The 15516-nt window shown below is 35.0% G+C and overlaps 1 protein-coding gene across 3 annotated transcripts in view; it reads right to left on the reverse strand.

Annotated features, from left to right (window-relative positions):
- Positions 1 to 15516, reverse strand: part of Gabra1 (gamma-aminobutyric acid type A receptor alpha1 subunit) — a 52754-nt gene that overhangs the window by 29101 nt on the left and 8137 nt on the right. For all 3 annotated transcript variants that reach the window (XM_021212161.1, XM_029546446.1, XM_029546445.1), the window contains one exon: positions 3298 to 3365. In XM_021212161.1, the coding sequence (XP_021067820.1) occupies positions 3298 to 3365 (68 nt within the window). The remainder of the gene's footprint in view (positions 1 to 3297; positions 3366 to 15516) is intronic.

Below are 15516 nucleotides of genomic sequence, written 5' to 3' on the forward strand. Positions count from 1 at the left end.
GAACTCAGAAATCCGCCTGCCTCTGCCTCCCTAGTGCTGGGATTAAAGGCGTGCGCCACCACGCCCGGCTGAGAGAAATTCTTAAGAAATATAAATATATTTTAAGATAAAATATAATTAAGGCCTATTGAATATTTGAAGGTAATTTATTTATTTTTCAGATTTAGCTTCCATTGGGCATTGTTCCCTAACACCGCCTCTTAAACTGCATTTCATAATAGGCATTCTGCCAGATAGAATAAAAGAGGAAGAATTATCATTAAAAAAGTTTAAAAAGTACTCATAAGGGTCCCCAGTGGAGGAGCTAGAGAAACGACCTAAGGAGCTGAAGAGGTTTCTAGCCCCACAGGAGGAACAACAATATGAACCAACCAGTACCTGCAGAGCTCCCAGGGACTAAACCACGAACCAAAGAGCACACATGGTAGGACTCATGGCTGTAGTTGCATATGTAGCAGAGGATGCCTTAGTCTGTCATTAGTGGGAGGAGAGGCCCTTGGTTCTGTGAAGGCTCTATGCCCCAGTGTAGGGGAATGCCGAGGCCAGGAAGTGGAAGTGGGTGGGTTGGTGAGTGGGGGATGGGGGGAGGGCAAATGGCATGGGGGAGGGTGTTTTTCAGAGGGGAAGCCAGGAAAGGGGATAACATTTGAAATGTTAAAGAAAATATCCAATAAAAAAGAAAAAAGAGAAAAGAAAGAAATCAAAGCCAGAAAAAAAAAAAACCAAAAAATCCAAAAAAACCAACAATATGTTATTCTAATCCCATGCCCTGCATTCCTTTGTTTTTCTCCTCAAAATATTCAGAACTCATGAAGGACAGTTTAGCTTCCTCTGACCCATGAGCTTCATGTTTTTTAGTAGGCATATAGATGTCTAGCTCTATCATAAAGGAACTAGCAATTCATTTTACCATTTAAACAAGGCAGCAATCCACTCATGCTATGATATCAGTAATACAAGTTTGTCTTTGCAATTTTTTTGGCATCATTTTAAGATAAAAAAAAAGACATTAATTTGCAGTAAAAAAAAATCACCAAGCTGTACAAGCTGCATGGGTCAAAAGTTGTGTTGAATTTTATGTCAAGGAACTTGATTGAAATACAAGTTGGGGACATTAATTTGGTATTGTGTCAATGATAAATGGCTTTCTTAAGACATTCTTTCTCAATTTGGTTCCCTGTGGAAATATAAGGCTTAGATGAATGTAGAAATGAAAAAACAATTGAGGAGAGAGAGAGAGAGAGAGAGAGAGAGAGAGAGAGAGAGAGAGAGACTGTGAGTGTATGTGTGTGTAAAGCATATATTTGTGTGTGCATGTGTGTGTGTGTGTGTGTGTGTGTGTGTGCATGTGTAATTTTTCTCTGTGTCACCTTGGCTGTCCTGGAACTCACTCTGTAGACCAGGCTGGCCTTGAACTCAGAAATCTGCCTGCCTTTGCCTGCCAAGTGCTGGGATTAAAGGTGTGTGCCACCACTGTTGGGCTCATGAATACTCATACATGAATGGTGGCCTATAATAACACAGACATCTGAGAGACACTGAGAGTTTGTTTTTCGTTAAGAATTGCTTTTTACCCAGAATGCTTAGCAATCTGTTTCATATGGCTGTGGTTTTTTTGACATTGGCTTTCAAAGGCAGACTGCGAGTGGTGGTGAGACTTATTCCTAGAACCAGGCTTGATAACTCACAGATGATATCGCCTTATAGTAATCACGGTTTTCTCCATGAGAACATGCAAGTAGTTAAGGCTGTGACCGAACGGGGGAGAGTGGCAAGACTGAGTATGCATCACATAGAATACAGACAGAATAACTTGAGTTTCCTTTTAAACCAGAAAAGAAATCGGCAACTTTTATTTCATTTCTCTCTGAGCTATTAAGAAATTGAAACACATCTGCATTAAGTACTAATAAAAATAGCATTTGAAAATAATAATACATATTTAAAATATTCATAGTGGTATGTTTTAATGGCCTCATTACAATGATTTGGTTATACTTATGTCAACTCTTACACTTTCGAAGATGTTCTGTAAAAAAAAAGGAAGGATAGACACCCACAGTTCCACTGTTAGAAATAATTTGATGAGCAGTTTGCAACAAAGCACATCTCTCTCTCTGTCCTGTATTTCTCCCTCTCAATTATTCTTCTCTTTCTAATCAAGGTAAAGGATTCATTCAATTTTGATATCCATTTTTTCATACATAGTCAAAAAAGCACTCAGCCATGTCACGGTACAAATGCCTGCTTGCTCTGTAACAGTAGTGCTTACTGTCTGAAAGCATAACCTCCCAGAGTCAACCTGGTCTCACAGCTAAAGTGAGAGGTGCTGGGTGGCCTTGGTGAGTCCTCTGGACAGAAGTCACGAAGATCAAATCAGCCCTTTAAGGGGTGAAAGGCAGAACACTGCAATGGTTGAATGATAAACTCTCTCTCTCTCTCTCTCTCTCTCTCTCTCTCTCTCTCTCTCTCTCTCTCTCTCTCTCTCTCTCTCTCTCTCTCTCTCTCTCTCTCTCTCTCTCTCTCTCTCTCTCTCTGTATGTGTCTGTCTGTCTCCCTCTCCTTCCCCTTCTCCCTCTACTTCACCCTTTCCCTCCCCTCCCTCTGCCCCTCCCACTCTGTATTATGTGATATGAATATATTGTCAATGTATATAAATATATGCATTTGTTGTAATCACACAAAGCCACAAAGACACCAAGTTATGACCAGCAAAGGCATTTCAAGTTGTTTCTCACATACTTTTCTTTTAAACACACATTTTAAAAATACTAGAAATGTTAATACTAGAAATGACAGGCGAGCATCACTCAGAATGCCTCAACAATATACCTGCCTAAACAAGACCTGAAAAAGTACAATACCCATAGTCATTGTAATATGGAAGGGGATAATTCTCACACAGCCTTAACTATTGAGAAAGAACTACAGGTAACTAAACAGTGCTGAAAGGGAGGGAATTAGTCTTCTCTCAGGATGAGCCCCGAATGTGTTATCCAATAGCAAGTGGTGAGTCCTCAAATCTCACACACACACACACACACACACACACACACACACACACACACACACACACACATCCCACTTAAAGATCTAAGCACTATATTGATATCCTTAGACATATATAGCAATATTAAAGAAAAGAAGACCACAATTTCATGTAAGAGCAAGGAAGTAGAGGGTGCTTAAGAGGAAATGCAGGAAGAAAAGGGAAGGGAAAATGATATAATTATAGTTAACATCTTAATTTAAATACCTAAACAAAACCCAAGAAATGATACACTCAGTGTCACTTACCATATCGTGGTCTGAAACGGGTCCGAAACTGGTGACGAAGATGTCGGTCTTCACTTCAGTTACACGCTCTGATGAAGCAGGAAATTGGGCTAGTGAGTGTCTATCAACAGATGCTATTAGAGCTCACTATCACAAACTCACACCCAAATGGGAAATTTATTGGCTTCGATTAGCCATTTCTGAAATTGGTCTACTGTGTAGTTCTGATAACTGACTGCTTGCACGTGGAATTTCAAAGTTAATATTTTCAAAGGAGAAAAGATCCTAAATATGTCATCTTGGGAGGCTGACTTTCAGTCAGTCTCAGCTACTTCTTAATGAATTCTTAAAGGATGGGCACACTTGCCTAAGTGATGCTGAACCACTTTAGATTATAGAAAGAAATATGTTACCATAGTAATATGTCTAAAGTTTAAATATTTTTACATAGACAAACCTTTCAGGTATGTTGTCTACCCTTGGGAAGTGCAGAGGAAGGCATAGCAGACATTATGGACTATTTAAGGTCTCAAGTGTATGCTTTACAAATGATTACTTTCTGTTACTAGATCATAACAGAATTATCCAAATTACTCCCTAGGAAAAAAATGTGACAAATATGGAAGCATTTTCAGTTTTGAAGACGAGCTACATATTGTGGCATGGAAAGAGTTAATTTAGTATGCTGTTACACGTTGAATGCGATTTTATTATAGTGGCCTCTGATGGCCTATATATATAAAGCACTAATACATATTTCTTGCAGTTTCTTGACAACTCAACACAGATCTTTTAAAGGGAACACAGTTACTACCAAGATTTGAAAAACATGACCAGGTGAAAGGAAATGATTTGTTGAGGAATGAGAACAGAAAAAAGGGGTTATATAATTTTCATCTACTCTCTGAAAAATTACAGTCTAGTCTCTTACAGGCTCCTATCATGTGTGCTTCCATTTCTAGCTTTATGTGAGGACACTGAAAACATCACCCTGTCTCTGCAACAGTAAAGTCTTTTGTTGATCAAGAGCTACCCTGTCTCCTTCAGCAATTCATTCATGGACAATTGAGACTCCAATTGCAAAGATGTCATTCTCATTCAACAAAAAACAACTAGAGGAAGCAATCTTGCTTCAGTTAACCATTTCAATTCTTCTTGCCTGAGCAAAAATAGTTCTTTGATATTAAAACAATCCAGGAAGTTTCTTCATGTGAGCATAATCTCTGGTTTACTCTTAAAGCAGTTTTAAGTTTTTTTGGAGCTTGTAACAAGAAGACATGAAGTTGTGTGTTAAGTTTACACTTCTAATCTCAAGCCTTATCATGCTGTAGCGGAAAGGCACAGGTGCTTAGCCGTGCATCTCAGCGCTGTTACCCATTCTCCATTTACAATATTATCTCTACACCCTCTAGCATTCACCCTCCTAGATCACTGTATATCCATCATAGATATTTGCCTCCTTATATTTTTAACTATGATTGTTTTCTAATTTAAAACCTCTCATTATTTTATATGATAACTAAAACTTAGTTACACAGTGTACTTCACTAGAACATTTTCATGTATGTGAATTCTGTTCATATAAAGATTACTTCACTTAGACACATTTTATTACACTGCTGTGACCAATTTTCAACAAACAATAACAAAGGGAAAATCAATGCCACATATTTAGAAAAGCAAGAGCAGTGTCTCTTTTAATTCTTATCTTCTATATCTACAACTTGTATTTTATTTGATAAAATAAACTAGACATATCTTATCAGGAAAATGTACAGAAAGAAAGATAACAGATTTTACAGTCCTGAAAAAATTTACACTTGGAAAATTTGCCATTGACTTTTCATTCTTGAGATGCATGCTCATTTATAGAATGCTGGCTAATTTGTCTATACTTTGGCATACATTTGCCACTCTCTTACAAACCCATGTTGCTAGTATCTGTTTCTTATATGTGAAGACAACTTAGCTTCTATTACAGAAATTTCAAAAGGTAGCTAGTTTAAGGAAAATGGACTGGAAGATTATTTTTACTCATCAACCAATTTGGATTATCATGCACAGTGAAGTGGCCTGAAAGAGTGAAATGAGAATTTACAGAATTTACAGGGTACCTTTTGTCCTTTGTTATTTTAAGATTGATGGTTAATAGGTGACCAGCTACATAATCAACAATTTTGAAGGTCTAAAATCATATTTATAAAGACCATTGTACTAAGCAAATAAAACATGATACCTGATAGGTTTTGATTGCCATGCATAATTATACCCATGCCATACAGAGAATAGGAAAAATTGTAAAGTAATTTACATGAATGAATATAATTATACTTTAAAAATCTATTTCATTATATCTTCTTCATCCATGGTCTGAAACTTATTAACCATATTAATTCATAAACTTCAGGCACTTCACTTTATTGTTTAACAGTCACTTGCCTGTAATATTTGTTCATTTTACTATATTCCAGTCTAAGAAATCTGACCTTAAGTCTTTTCCTTTTCATCCTCCAAATGGGCAAGAAGGAAAGAAAAAAAGAGAAAGAAAGGAAGACAGATAGATGAGGAGAGAGGCAGAAAGAATGGAAGTGGTAAAGAAGGAAAGAGAAGAGAAGAGAAGGGAGAAGGGGAAAGGAGGAAAGGAAAGGAATGAGAGGGAAAGAGAGGGATGAAAACCTAGACAAAGGGAAGGGAAGGGAGGGGAGAGGAGGAGATAGAAAGAAGGGGAAGGGAAAGAAGGAGGAGAGGGGAAAGAAACAGAAGTTGAGTACCTGAAGTATGCCTATGAGGGATTATAGAGATTAGCAGGGAAGGATGAATGATGTAATAAGAGAGGGAAGATGCAGAATTAAGTGAAGCTCAGCCTGCTTCTCAGCTCTTGAGAGGCACAAAACAATTTCAACAGGAAAATGAACTCTTTCTTTGCCTTTTCTATGATCTAAGTAAATTAGTCAGTCCTATTGTCCTGTTTGTTTCCCAAAGTTCTTCAGGAATACTCTTCCAAAACCATACATAAGTTTCATGTTGAGTTTGAAGTCAACATAATAGATCATATTTGGGGCTAAAATTAAACCAGTTTAAAAATCTCAAGAAGATATCAAATGGCAAAATTTGAATTATATTTTCATTTTTCTGTGACTATCCTTATGCCATATTTCTTTCATCTCAGCCAAAATTCAGAGGAAAGGCAAGCTCTCTAACCAAAATGGACTTTTCACAAGTAGCACACGAGGAATGCCCTGAGAGGTCTGTGAGTCACTCTTTTTTATAATCCCAATCAGCAAATCTTAGGCAAGAGCATCTCTACAAATGACTCTCAGCAAAACTCAGTGGCATGGTTACCTCCCTGTGTAGGATAAGAAGTGGTGACTTGAAACTAATACCTCTTTAAGCTCATCACCAAGGCTAAGTAGAAATACCCAAGCCTCTAAGTGTTCTAGTTGAGATCTTTAAGCATTGCTAGGGAACCTTATTTTGTCCGTGTGCTTAGAAACAATCATAGTTAAAAATATAAGGAGGCAAATATCTATGATGGATATACAGTGATCTAGGATAGTGGATGCTAGAGGATGTAGAGATAATATTGACCCAGCACAAGGGAAGGCCTGGGCCAAGTAATGGGAGTGGGTGGGTAGGGGAGCAGGGGTGGGGGTGGGGTATAGGGAACTTCCGGGATAGCATTTGAAATGTAAATAAAGAAAATAATAAAAAAAAGAAAGAAAAAAGAAAAAAAAAAGAAAATATATTCCTCTCAGGTCCTTCTCCTCAATGAAAGTCACAAGTAATATCAATCTTCTATCTATCTATCTATCTATCTATCTATCTATCTATCTATCTATCTATCTATCTTCTATCTATCTACTTATCTATATATGATTTATCTAGCTACCTTAGTATCTAAATTAAGGAAGATAAAATCAAATCATATGCTCTAATACCAGAATTCACTGATTTAATACCACACTAATATGTACTTGGATAATACCAGCATCTTTCTAGAGATCGAATGAAAAAGAATCAACATATTTTGTTTCAATGTGTTCTTCTTAGCATATATCAGCAGCCACAAGCCTTAAATAAGATAGGTAAAAATACGTAAAACCAAGCCAAAACCAAATATGACGGAAACCCTTATGTAACTAAAGACTTGGCTGAAAAATATAAATCAATTAAAATAACTTGAGTGGAAGAACTGTTCAAAGATATAAATATTCAAAGAATTTCACTAAAGGTCTTTTCCTTATGAAAGCCATTACTTACCACTGTTAATGCAATTTAAATTCAATGATTGTTTTAGGTATAAATATATGCATATGTTGATATTTTCAAGGAAAAATATATGATTACTTCATAGAAAATGGAGTTACAATGATGAATATTTTTTACCTATTTAGAGAACATAATGATAAATCAAAATAATAAATTTATATTAAGATATAAGTCCTTAATCAGGCCTACATTTCAGTGGTGTGTCTAAACATATACAATGGTTGTACCACCTGTCAGGGAACAAATCTCTTTTGATCTAGATTTTCCAACAATGCCAAGACCCCACTGAAAGGACTGAAATAATAAAGCCTTTCAAGTGATATTTCAAATGGATAATGAGTGCCAGAAGCATAAGGGAGGAATGCAGTAGAGTAAAATTAGGATGACTGCATTCGACTGAGCTATACGCTATACGCTATACGCTCAGTCCGATTTTAACTCTGACTGTCTTCTAGAAAAGCTATGTGATTTTAAGTACCTTCCTTGCATCTTTGTAAATATATTTTGTTTCAGCTTATGAGTGAATAAATAAGAACTGAAATGAAAATTAAAGTGATTTACATCTGTTATATGTATGAATTAAACTTACTTGTCATTTTGAGTATGCTAACTAGACACAATTCTATATAACGGTAATAAAATGGTGAGAAAAAACACTAATATTTCTGTTCTGTAGCACATCTCTTAGGTTTATAAATGAAAATTTATTTAAGCAAGACTTGGTAGAGAGGTCCGAGATAGACGGGGGGGTAGATAGATGACTATGTAAGGGAAGAAAATGATCAACATGTCTGGAGCTTGGAGATGCTGATGATCCTGGTAGGAGATAATGTTTTAAAGTAAGTGAGACGACATTGGAGTGGATGGCAGAAAGCAGCTAACCTTTGTATTAATGCCACGGAAAGCCTTTGGGTACAGAAGTAACATTATGCTACTTGAAACTCCAGAAAATAACTGATGCTCTTTGAATAGTGGAGTATAAGAGTGACTCTAATAAAAATAATAGGGAGATGGGAGAGTTGTGGGCAACGTGTTAGCAATACCCATCACAACAGCTTGTTTAATGGGGCATTAGCCACATGTTCAATGAAATGCTGTCAACTGAGCAATTCAGAAATATTCATTGGGAAAGTTTTTATGCACTCTTAATTTATAAAATCCGATATCACAACCAAATGAATAACATCATTCAGCATCATAAAATTAATGCAAAAATCTTAGTTTAAAATGGCGCTGTTGAAAAGCTGACAATATTCTGGGTTCCCACACAAATACCAATTTATTGCACTGACCAACATTTATCTTCCAGTCTTACTACCCTCCTAATGCCATAGAGGAAAAAAAAAAAAAGGAAAAAGAAAAAAGGAAACTCTTCTCTGGTTGATTTGTGGACCAATCTAATTTGTTTGTGTTTGCCAACTAAAACTGGATATAAAGTAAAGTTATGTGTTAGGACATCTACCAAGTTCCTGACCATTTAATGGTTTAAGGTTTAGGGACCTCAAATGATACAAGCATCTATGTGGAAGAAAGATTAATTTTACTATTGGGCATGATTTATACCTCATTTCCATGGAAAATTTTCTTCTTTCTATGGTCTTAGTAGTGGTATCTTCTCGGAGAGTACTCACTTGAAGGGAAAAGTTTACATGGTAGTCTTGGAAAAATAAGTTATTTTTATATGTACATGTCTATATAAAGGTTCGAGGTTGGGTATTCCATGTAGTATTTGAGATCTATGATAACAGCATAGCAATACTGAGTAAAATCCCACTACAGTATAGAAACCAGCTCTCTGTTAAATTCAAAGTAGTTCTCTGTAATTCATAACTCTCAGACTCTTCTCTCAAGAAAATTGGGTAAATTTTCATTTGTAAAGTTCACATTCTACCATAAAGTGAAATAATACACAGAAAATATTTTAGAGACACCACCATGGGACCGGAATAAAGATGGGAAATGCAAAGGATAGGAAAAGGTTAATTATAGGGGCAGAAGAAATTACCCATTCTTGTTTTCTAGGATGGGCCTTTGTGACCTGAAGCAAATCTCAGTGGTTTCCTTTTATCGAAGAGGAAACTTGTGGGCATTGGTCATGTAGATGATTGACACACAACAGGAAAGACTAGAGTAGAATGTTTATAAATATGCTGTAACACTCCTTAGTTAGCTTAAAGCTCCATTAATTAATTTGGATTCTTGAGGCTACTGGAGATCTCAACTAGTAAAGATGCAGAGTGATGCTCTGTTCATTGAACCGCCTCTCTTAGGACTTTGGTAGCTGTCTTTCTCTTGAAATACAACTATGTCACAGACTGTCTAGATCTACTATTCCTGTGGAAAGATATTGCATTTGCAAATATCTGAACATCTGTTCCACGGCTTGCATTCAAGTTCCAAAAAAAAAAAAAAAAAACTATAATAAATTTAAAGTGGAGGATTCAAAGTGTAGAAATATTAAATCCTCTATTCAAGATCATTTTCTTATAAAATAAATATAACACCAATGAGAAGAGATTAAATAAGCAGAACCCTTTACATTGCTTTTTTGATATTTTAATAGATATAACCTTTTAAATTTTATCTAATACTTACATTGTGAAAGATATATAAGCTGTTTGAAACTTTTCCAAACACAAATACAAAATCAGTGCTTTAATGTTAGTTAAACATGAATATAATTTTTCTCTCTGATCTCAATACTACTCAGGAAGTCAAATAATCATGAAAGTTTTTTTTTGATACCAGCTATCTTATAAATTAGGCAACTAAATTAGATTTCTAAAAGAATTAAAATAGTCCTTCTGTGGCTGTGACATTTCACATTGGATTCTACTTCTTCACTATCAAGTCTATTTTTAGCATTTATCCACCACTGGAAATACCAATCTTTAACAGTATCATAATTTGAAAAGCAATCTCCTTTAAGAACTTCTGCACAACTCATTGACATGTATCGTCTTTGGGTCTGGTTAATTTGGGGTGTTGATACTTATTTTATTTGCAAGATTTCTTTTAAAAAATGAAGTTCATAAATTAAAATTTTAATTTAAAATAAAAGTAAATTTTAAAGAGAGTAATTTTTAATATTTTCCTCATTTCTAATGACTTAAACTTTTAACAATTGCACAAAATATACTCACTTTTGCTTTTTTTTTAGTTTTCTACTTTTCTAATATTTGGAAAAAAAACAAAATGTAAATATATTCCCTAAGAAACAAATACATTTTTTTTTCAGTGACAAAGAACTTCAGCCAAGTTGGCTCTTTCAAACTGAGGTTTCTTGTAATCAATTAGTTTCTTGTTAACAATTAGTCTAAAAAATTGTATACGGGTTTGACTAACTCAAGACTGGGAAATTATTTTGTTTTAGCTTCTTTGTTCATTTTTGAAGCAGGGTGTCATATAGTAGAGCTTGCCTGAATTTATTTTGGCACCCATGATGACTTTGAACTCCTGATTCTCCTTCCTCCATGATAAAAGATAAATTAATTTTACTGTTTTAGTTAGATTTTTTACTGCTGTGATAACCACCATGACCAAACAAAGCTTAGTGAAGAAATGGTTTACTTCAGCACACATTTCTACATCATAGTTTCTCACCAAGAGAAATCAAAGCCAGAACTAAGTTCAGGCCAACCTAGAAGAAATAGCAGATTCACAAGTCATGGGGCAATGGTTTTTCAATGTCAGGCTTCCTTATGTATTGCTCTGAATATTTTCTTGCAACATGCAAGACCACTTGCTTAAGATGGAAGCACCTGGAAGCTTCTACCTAAATCATCAATTAAGAAAATGCACCACATATAGGGTACATGCCAATCTAATGGGGGACATTTTTCAATTGAGTTTCCTGTTTCCAAATGACTGTGGATTGCATTAAGTTGACATAAAAGTAGCCAGTCCATATACCTAGAAATGTAGATTAATTCTTCAACATGAGACTTCTAAAACACTTTGAGTATCTAGGGTTCTCAATGGCTCAATGAGTTGCTTAGACCCTTATTAACCATTTCTTTCCTCTAGCAATAAAATAAATAAAACAAGATCAAAACCAAAGAATTTAAATAACTGAATACTGAAAGTACAAAGAAAAAATATTTAATTAAATACTGTTACTATGTAACAGGGGTACAATCACTGTCTGTCTAAAATCCTATAAACTACTTTTTTACTCAGCCACCTATGCTGGTGACATTAGAAATGTTCACTTATATCTCTTTCATTGGCTTTCCTTAGCTGCATGGTTTGGTGAGGAAATCATGGAGCACTATCTATGTTTCCATGCATTCTTTGTTGCAATTAAATTTAAAAATAAATTTAGAAATGGTTAACACCATTTCCAAGAGACACCAGAAGGAAAAAGAGGAGAGTGGGGACCCTTTTGTCTGCCATTGTGACTTCAGCAAGATTTTATCCCTTGTTCTCTATCTCATTCATATTCTACTTAAACGTGGAATATTTGTTTTTGAAAGAGTGAAATGAATTTGTTTTTAGATGAAAGCATATTTTAAAAGGCAGCTGCCAGAAACATGAGGAAGAAGACTTTAGGCTAGTGAGAAGACCTGTACAGTACAGTATAGTACAGTACAGTACAGTACATTTGCTGTATGCTAGTCTGATTTAAAGTGATAATGAAGCATACAATAAAATGGAAGGGGCCTCCTCCATTTTTATGAAAGGATAAAAAAAGAAAGGCTATACCTAGAAGGGTATTGTTTGTTCTTAGAACCCCTGAAGAATCTCTTCAGCAGTAAGCATTAGGTCTCTGTCAGTGGCTTATTGTTTAACAATTCCAGAAACTGGAATGGAGCCTATATAAAGTCAAATCGAATTTCACCCAAGTCTATTCAGTTCCTAAGTTGGGGAAAAGTCGAGAACATCCAGACATCCATAGTTCATTTTAACACATGTAATAAAATTGAAAATGGATTCCTTGGGAACTTCACATGTGTTCCTGTTTACAGACACAAGAAGCTCTATGTCTCTACCTCTGTCCAGCCCTGCCTCCTCTGCTTCAGAACTGTCTCTAGACCTGTCTGTCATACTGATGCTTCTTTTGTTCCCACTCCTCATCTCCTAGCCTCTGTTTGCTTTCTACTTGAAGTTATCTTTTCTTATCTCCCCATTCTTTCTGATCTTCAATCTTTACTTCTCTATGTCACACTTCTAGAATTGAACTTGGTTTATTCCAACACTCTTTGAATTACCTGGTGGACAAATAAGATTCTCTTCTTTTCTTGCCACAGAAGCAAGAAATTATAAATGAGAAAGAATGTAGTAATTGTTGATGATTCTATAAATTTTCTAGTTACTCATAATTTGAATTCGAGTTTTCTCATCAAATACAATTACTTTGTATTTGATGTATGCATTTCAGTGGCTCCTTAATTTCCTTTTGTTCTTTGTACATTAAAGTCTTAATGCTGTACTTGTTCTAATCATTTAAGTTCACCTATTTACAATAAAAGACCACAATCCCTGTCAGAATATTTCTATTCATGTTATAATTCTACTTTTTCTTCCTCTGGTTGACTTTTGGCCCTAGCCTTTTAAAATAGTGCTATAATACCCTCAAGTTAATTTCCAATGCCTGGATCTATGAAGTCATGGATTTCATTCCTAGTTCCACGCTGGTATACACTCTCAAACAGTAAAACTGAATAAGTCATGGAGGATCTGCTTAGGGAGGAATTCTTTACATAATGTTAACTTTCATTATCGTTCTGTAAGGACATTCGGAGTGAACTCCTTGCTTTTTCACAGTTTTACCATAACAAAGAAGCCAGCAGGGCCCTTTTCTAGGAGTATGTCATCTCAGATATAACCATGAACCAACTCTGGGGAAACTTTTAATTCATTTTCACATAAGATCTTTATCTGCTTGAGACATGATGTGCCAGTGGGATGGGAGGGAACGGAGATACTCAGGGGAGGCCTCCACCTTCTCAGAGGAGAAGGGGAAAGGGTATGGGGGAAGGACTGTTTGAGGGGGAACCAAAAGGAGGTGGTGGGCAGCAATCAGGATGTCAAGTGAATAAACAAACAAACAACAAACAAACAAACAAGTGGAAAAAAAATAAAGATTCTGCTCTTCCTTTCCATAGTATTTTTTTCTAAAAATAAATGAATTATGTAAAAAAAAAAGCCATAATGAAAATATAGATGAGGAGCCCATTTTGTTAAAAGAATTTACTACTAACCACATTATGCTTGAATTATCTGAAAATTATAGCAAACATAAAATTAAATACTTTATACACAAAGAAAATAAGAGCATTTTGATTTAAGCAGTCAGTACCAAAGTTATCCATTTTCTGTAAATTCATAGCTGACTATATTACAAAATCAATACTTGGAAGTATAATTCATATTCTAACTACAATTAGCATCAAAATGTACACAAATTGTTTTAACCCTAAAAGAATCACATATATGTATCTTAAAATTAAGAATGTCATCAAAATGTATAAAATAAGGTGATTTCACCATATTCTAGGCCAACATTTAAAATAGAAACAGAAGATTTCACCTGTGTTTTCCTTTGTTTTTATAACCATCACATTGTTTAATTCAGCATTTTCAAGAATGTAAAATAGCAAAATTAACTCTAGAGATTAATAGACATTATTTTTTAAATGTATTTTTCTAGATTCTGAATTTCTGTTATCTTGCAAGAGTATACCAAGTCTTTATGGAATGAAACATTATTTCTGTTCATAGAAATAAACCACAAGTCTGTTTTACTATTTTCAGAGATTAAGTGATTATAAAAAATTAAAAAGTATTATTCCAATAAACTAATGTAGTCATTTGTTTAAGAAAGTCACAGTGGGAGAGGATGAGCTTAATCTTGTGGATACTTGATGTCCAAGGGAAGAGGGATGCTGGAGGGGGTGAGGTGGGTGTGTGGGCAATGGGGAGAGGCAGCAAGTGTGTGTGTGTGTGTGTGTGTGTGTGTGTGTGTGTGTGAGCCGAAACAGGGGAGCAACTTTTGTAATGTAAATGAATAAAATAATTTAATTAAAAAAAATCTCCTGATACCATAGTTCTCAAACTTTCACATTAAATATACACTTTAGGCTGTTTTGTCATTTGCAATATATATGGCTCTCTGTAGTTTAAGTGTACGCAGAATTTGTTTAGTAAAAAGTAAGCATATATAGTTAATAACAATATATGTGAAAATCAGCAGTAATGTCTTGTTACTTAGAGTGCAGTAAGAGTACAATCACAACTGATTATTAAAGCAAGTGTATGAGTGTGTGAATGTGTGTGTGTGTGTGTTTATATAAAATCCTCAAACTGAATGCCACATGCACACCTTTCAGAGGATATTTATACACACAAAATAAAGTATCAAATATGATTTCATAAACTAGAATGAAGGAAGGCTTGGCATATGAGGTTCATTCTACTACTATTGTAAGGACCGACCTGGGAGAGCAGGATGGACAGTCACTAAAGGAAACGTATATAATTCGTCAGCATTTTCAGAAGGCTTCACCTTTTTTCTCTGTATCAATCAACCAGCGAGTACTTGGTCCCTTAGTCTTAATCTTTGTAATTTATTTAAAATGTAAGCCACGAGAGCAATTGTTTTAAAGTCAATTCAGATGCTTAGACATATAATGACATTATATTACTGCATTAGGAGCAGAGCATGCTATCTGTTTTCTCATACTCTGTCTCAAATGTAAGCTTTTATTTTTCTTGACAATGAGTCTTCCTATGCTCCCTAGGTGGCTTTTTAAACACTAGACTCAATGTGTCTACTCGCTTTCCTCATATTTCTTAGAGTTTATATATAACACGTAATATTATACTCAGCAACTTTAGAATATTTTCTCCCTAAGAAGTTAAAAGAACACAAGATTGAAACCAAACCTAAAGAAGTATTATGTACCAAAATTAATGTTTCAACTTGATAAGAAAGTATACTTGGTTATTGAAAATATGTATAAAATATTA

This window comes from Mus pahari, chromosome 14 (assembly GCF_900095145.1).
Source record: "Mus pahari chromosome 14, PAHARI_EIJ_v1.1, whole genome shotgun sequence".
NCBI lineage: Eukaryota > Metazoa > Chordata > Mammalia > Rodentia > Muridae > Mus > Mus pahari.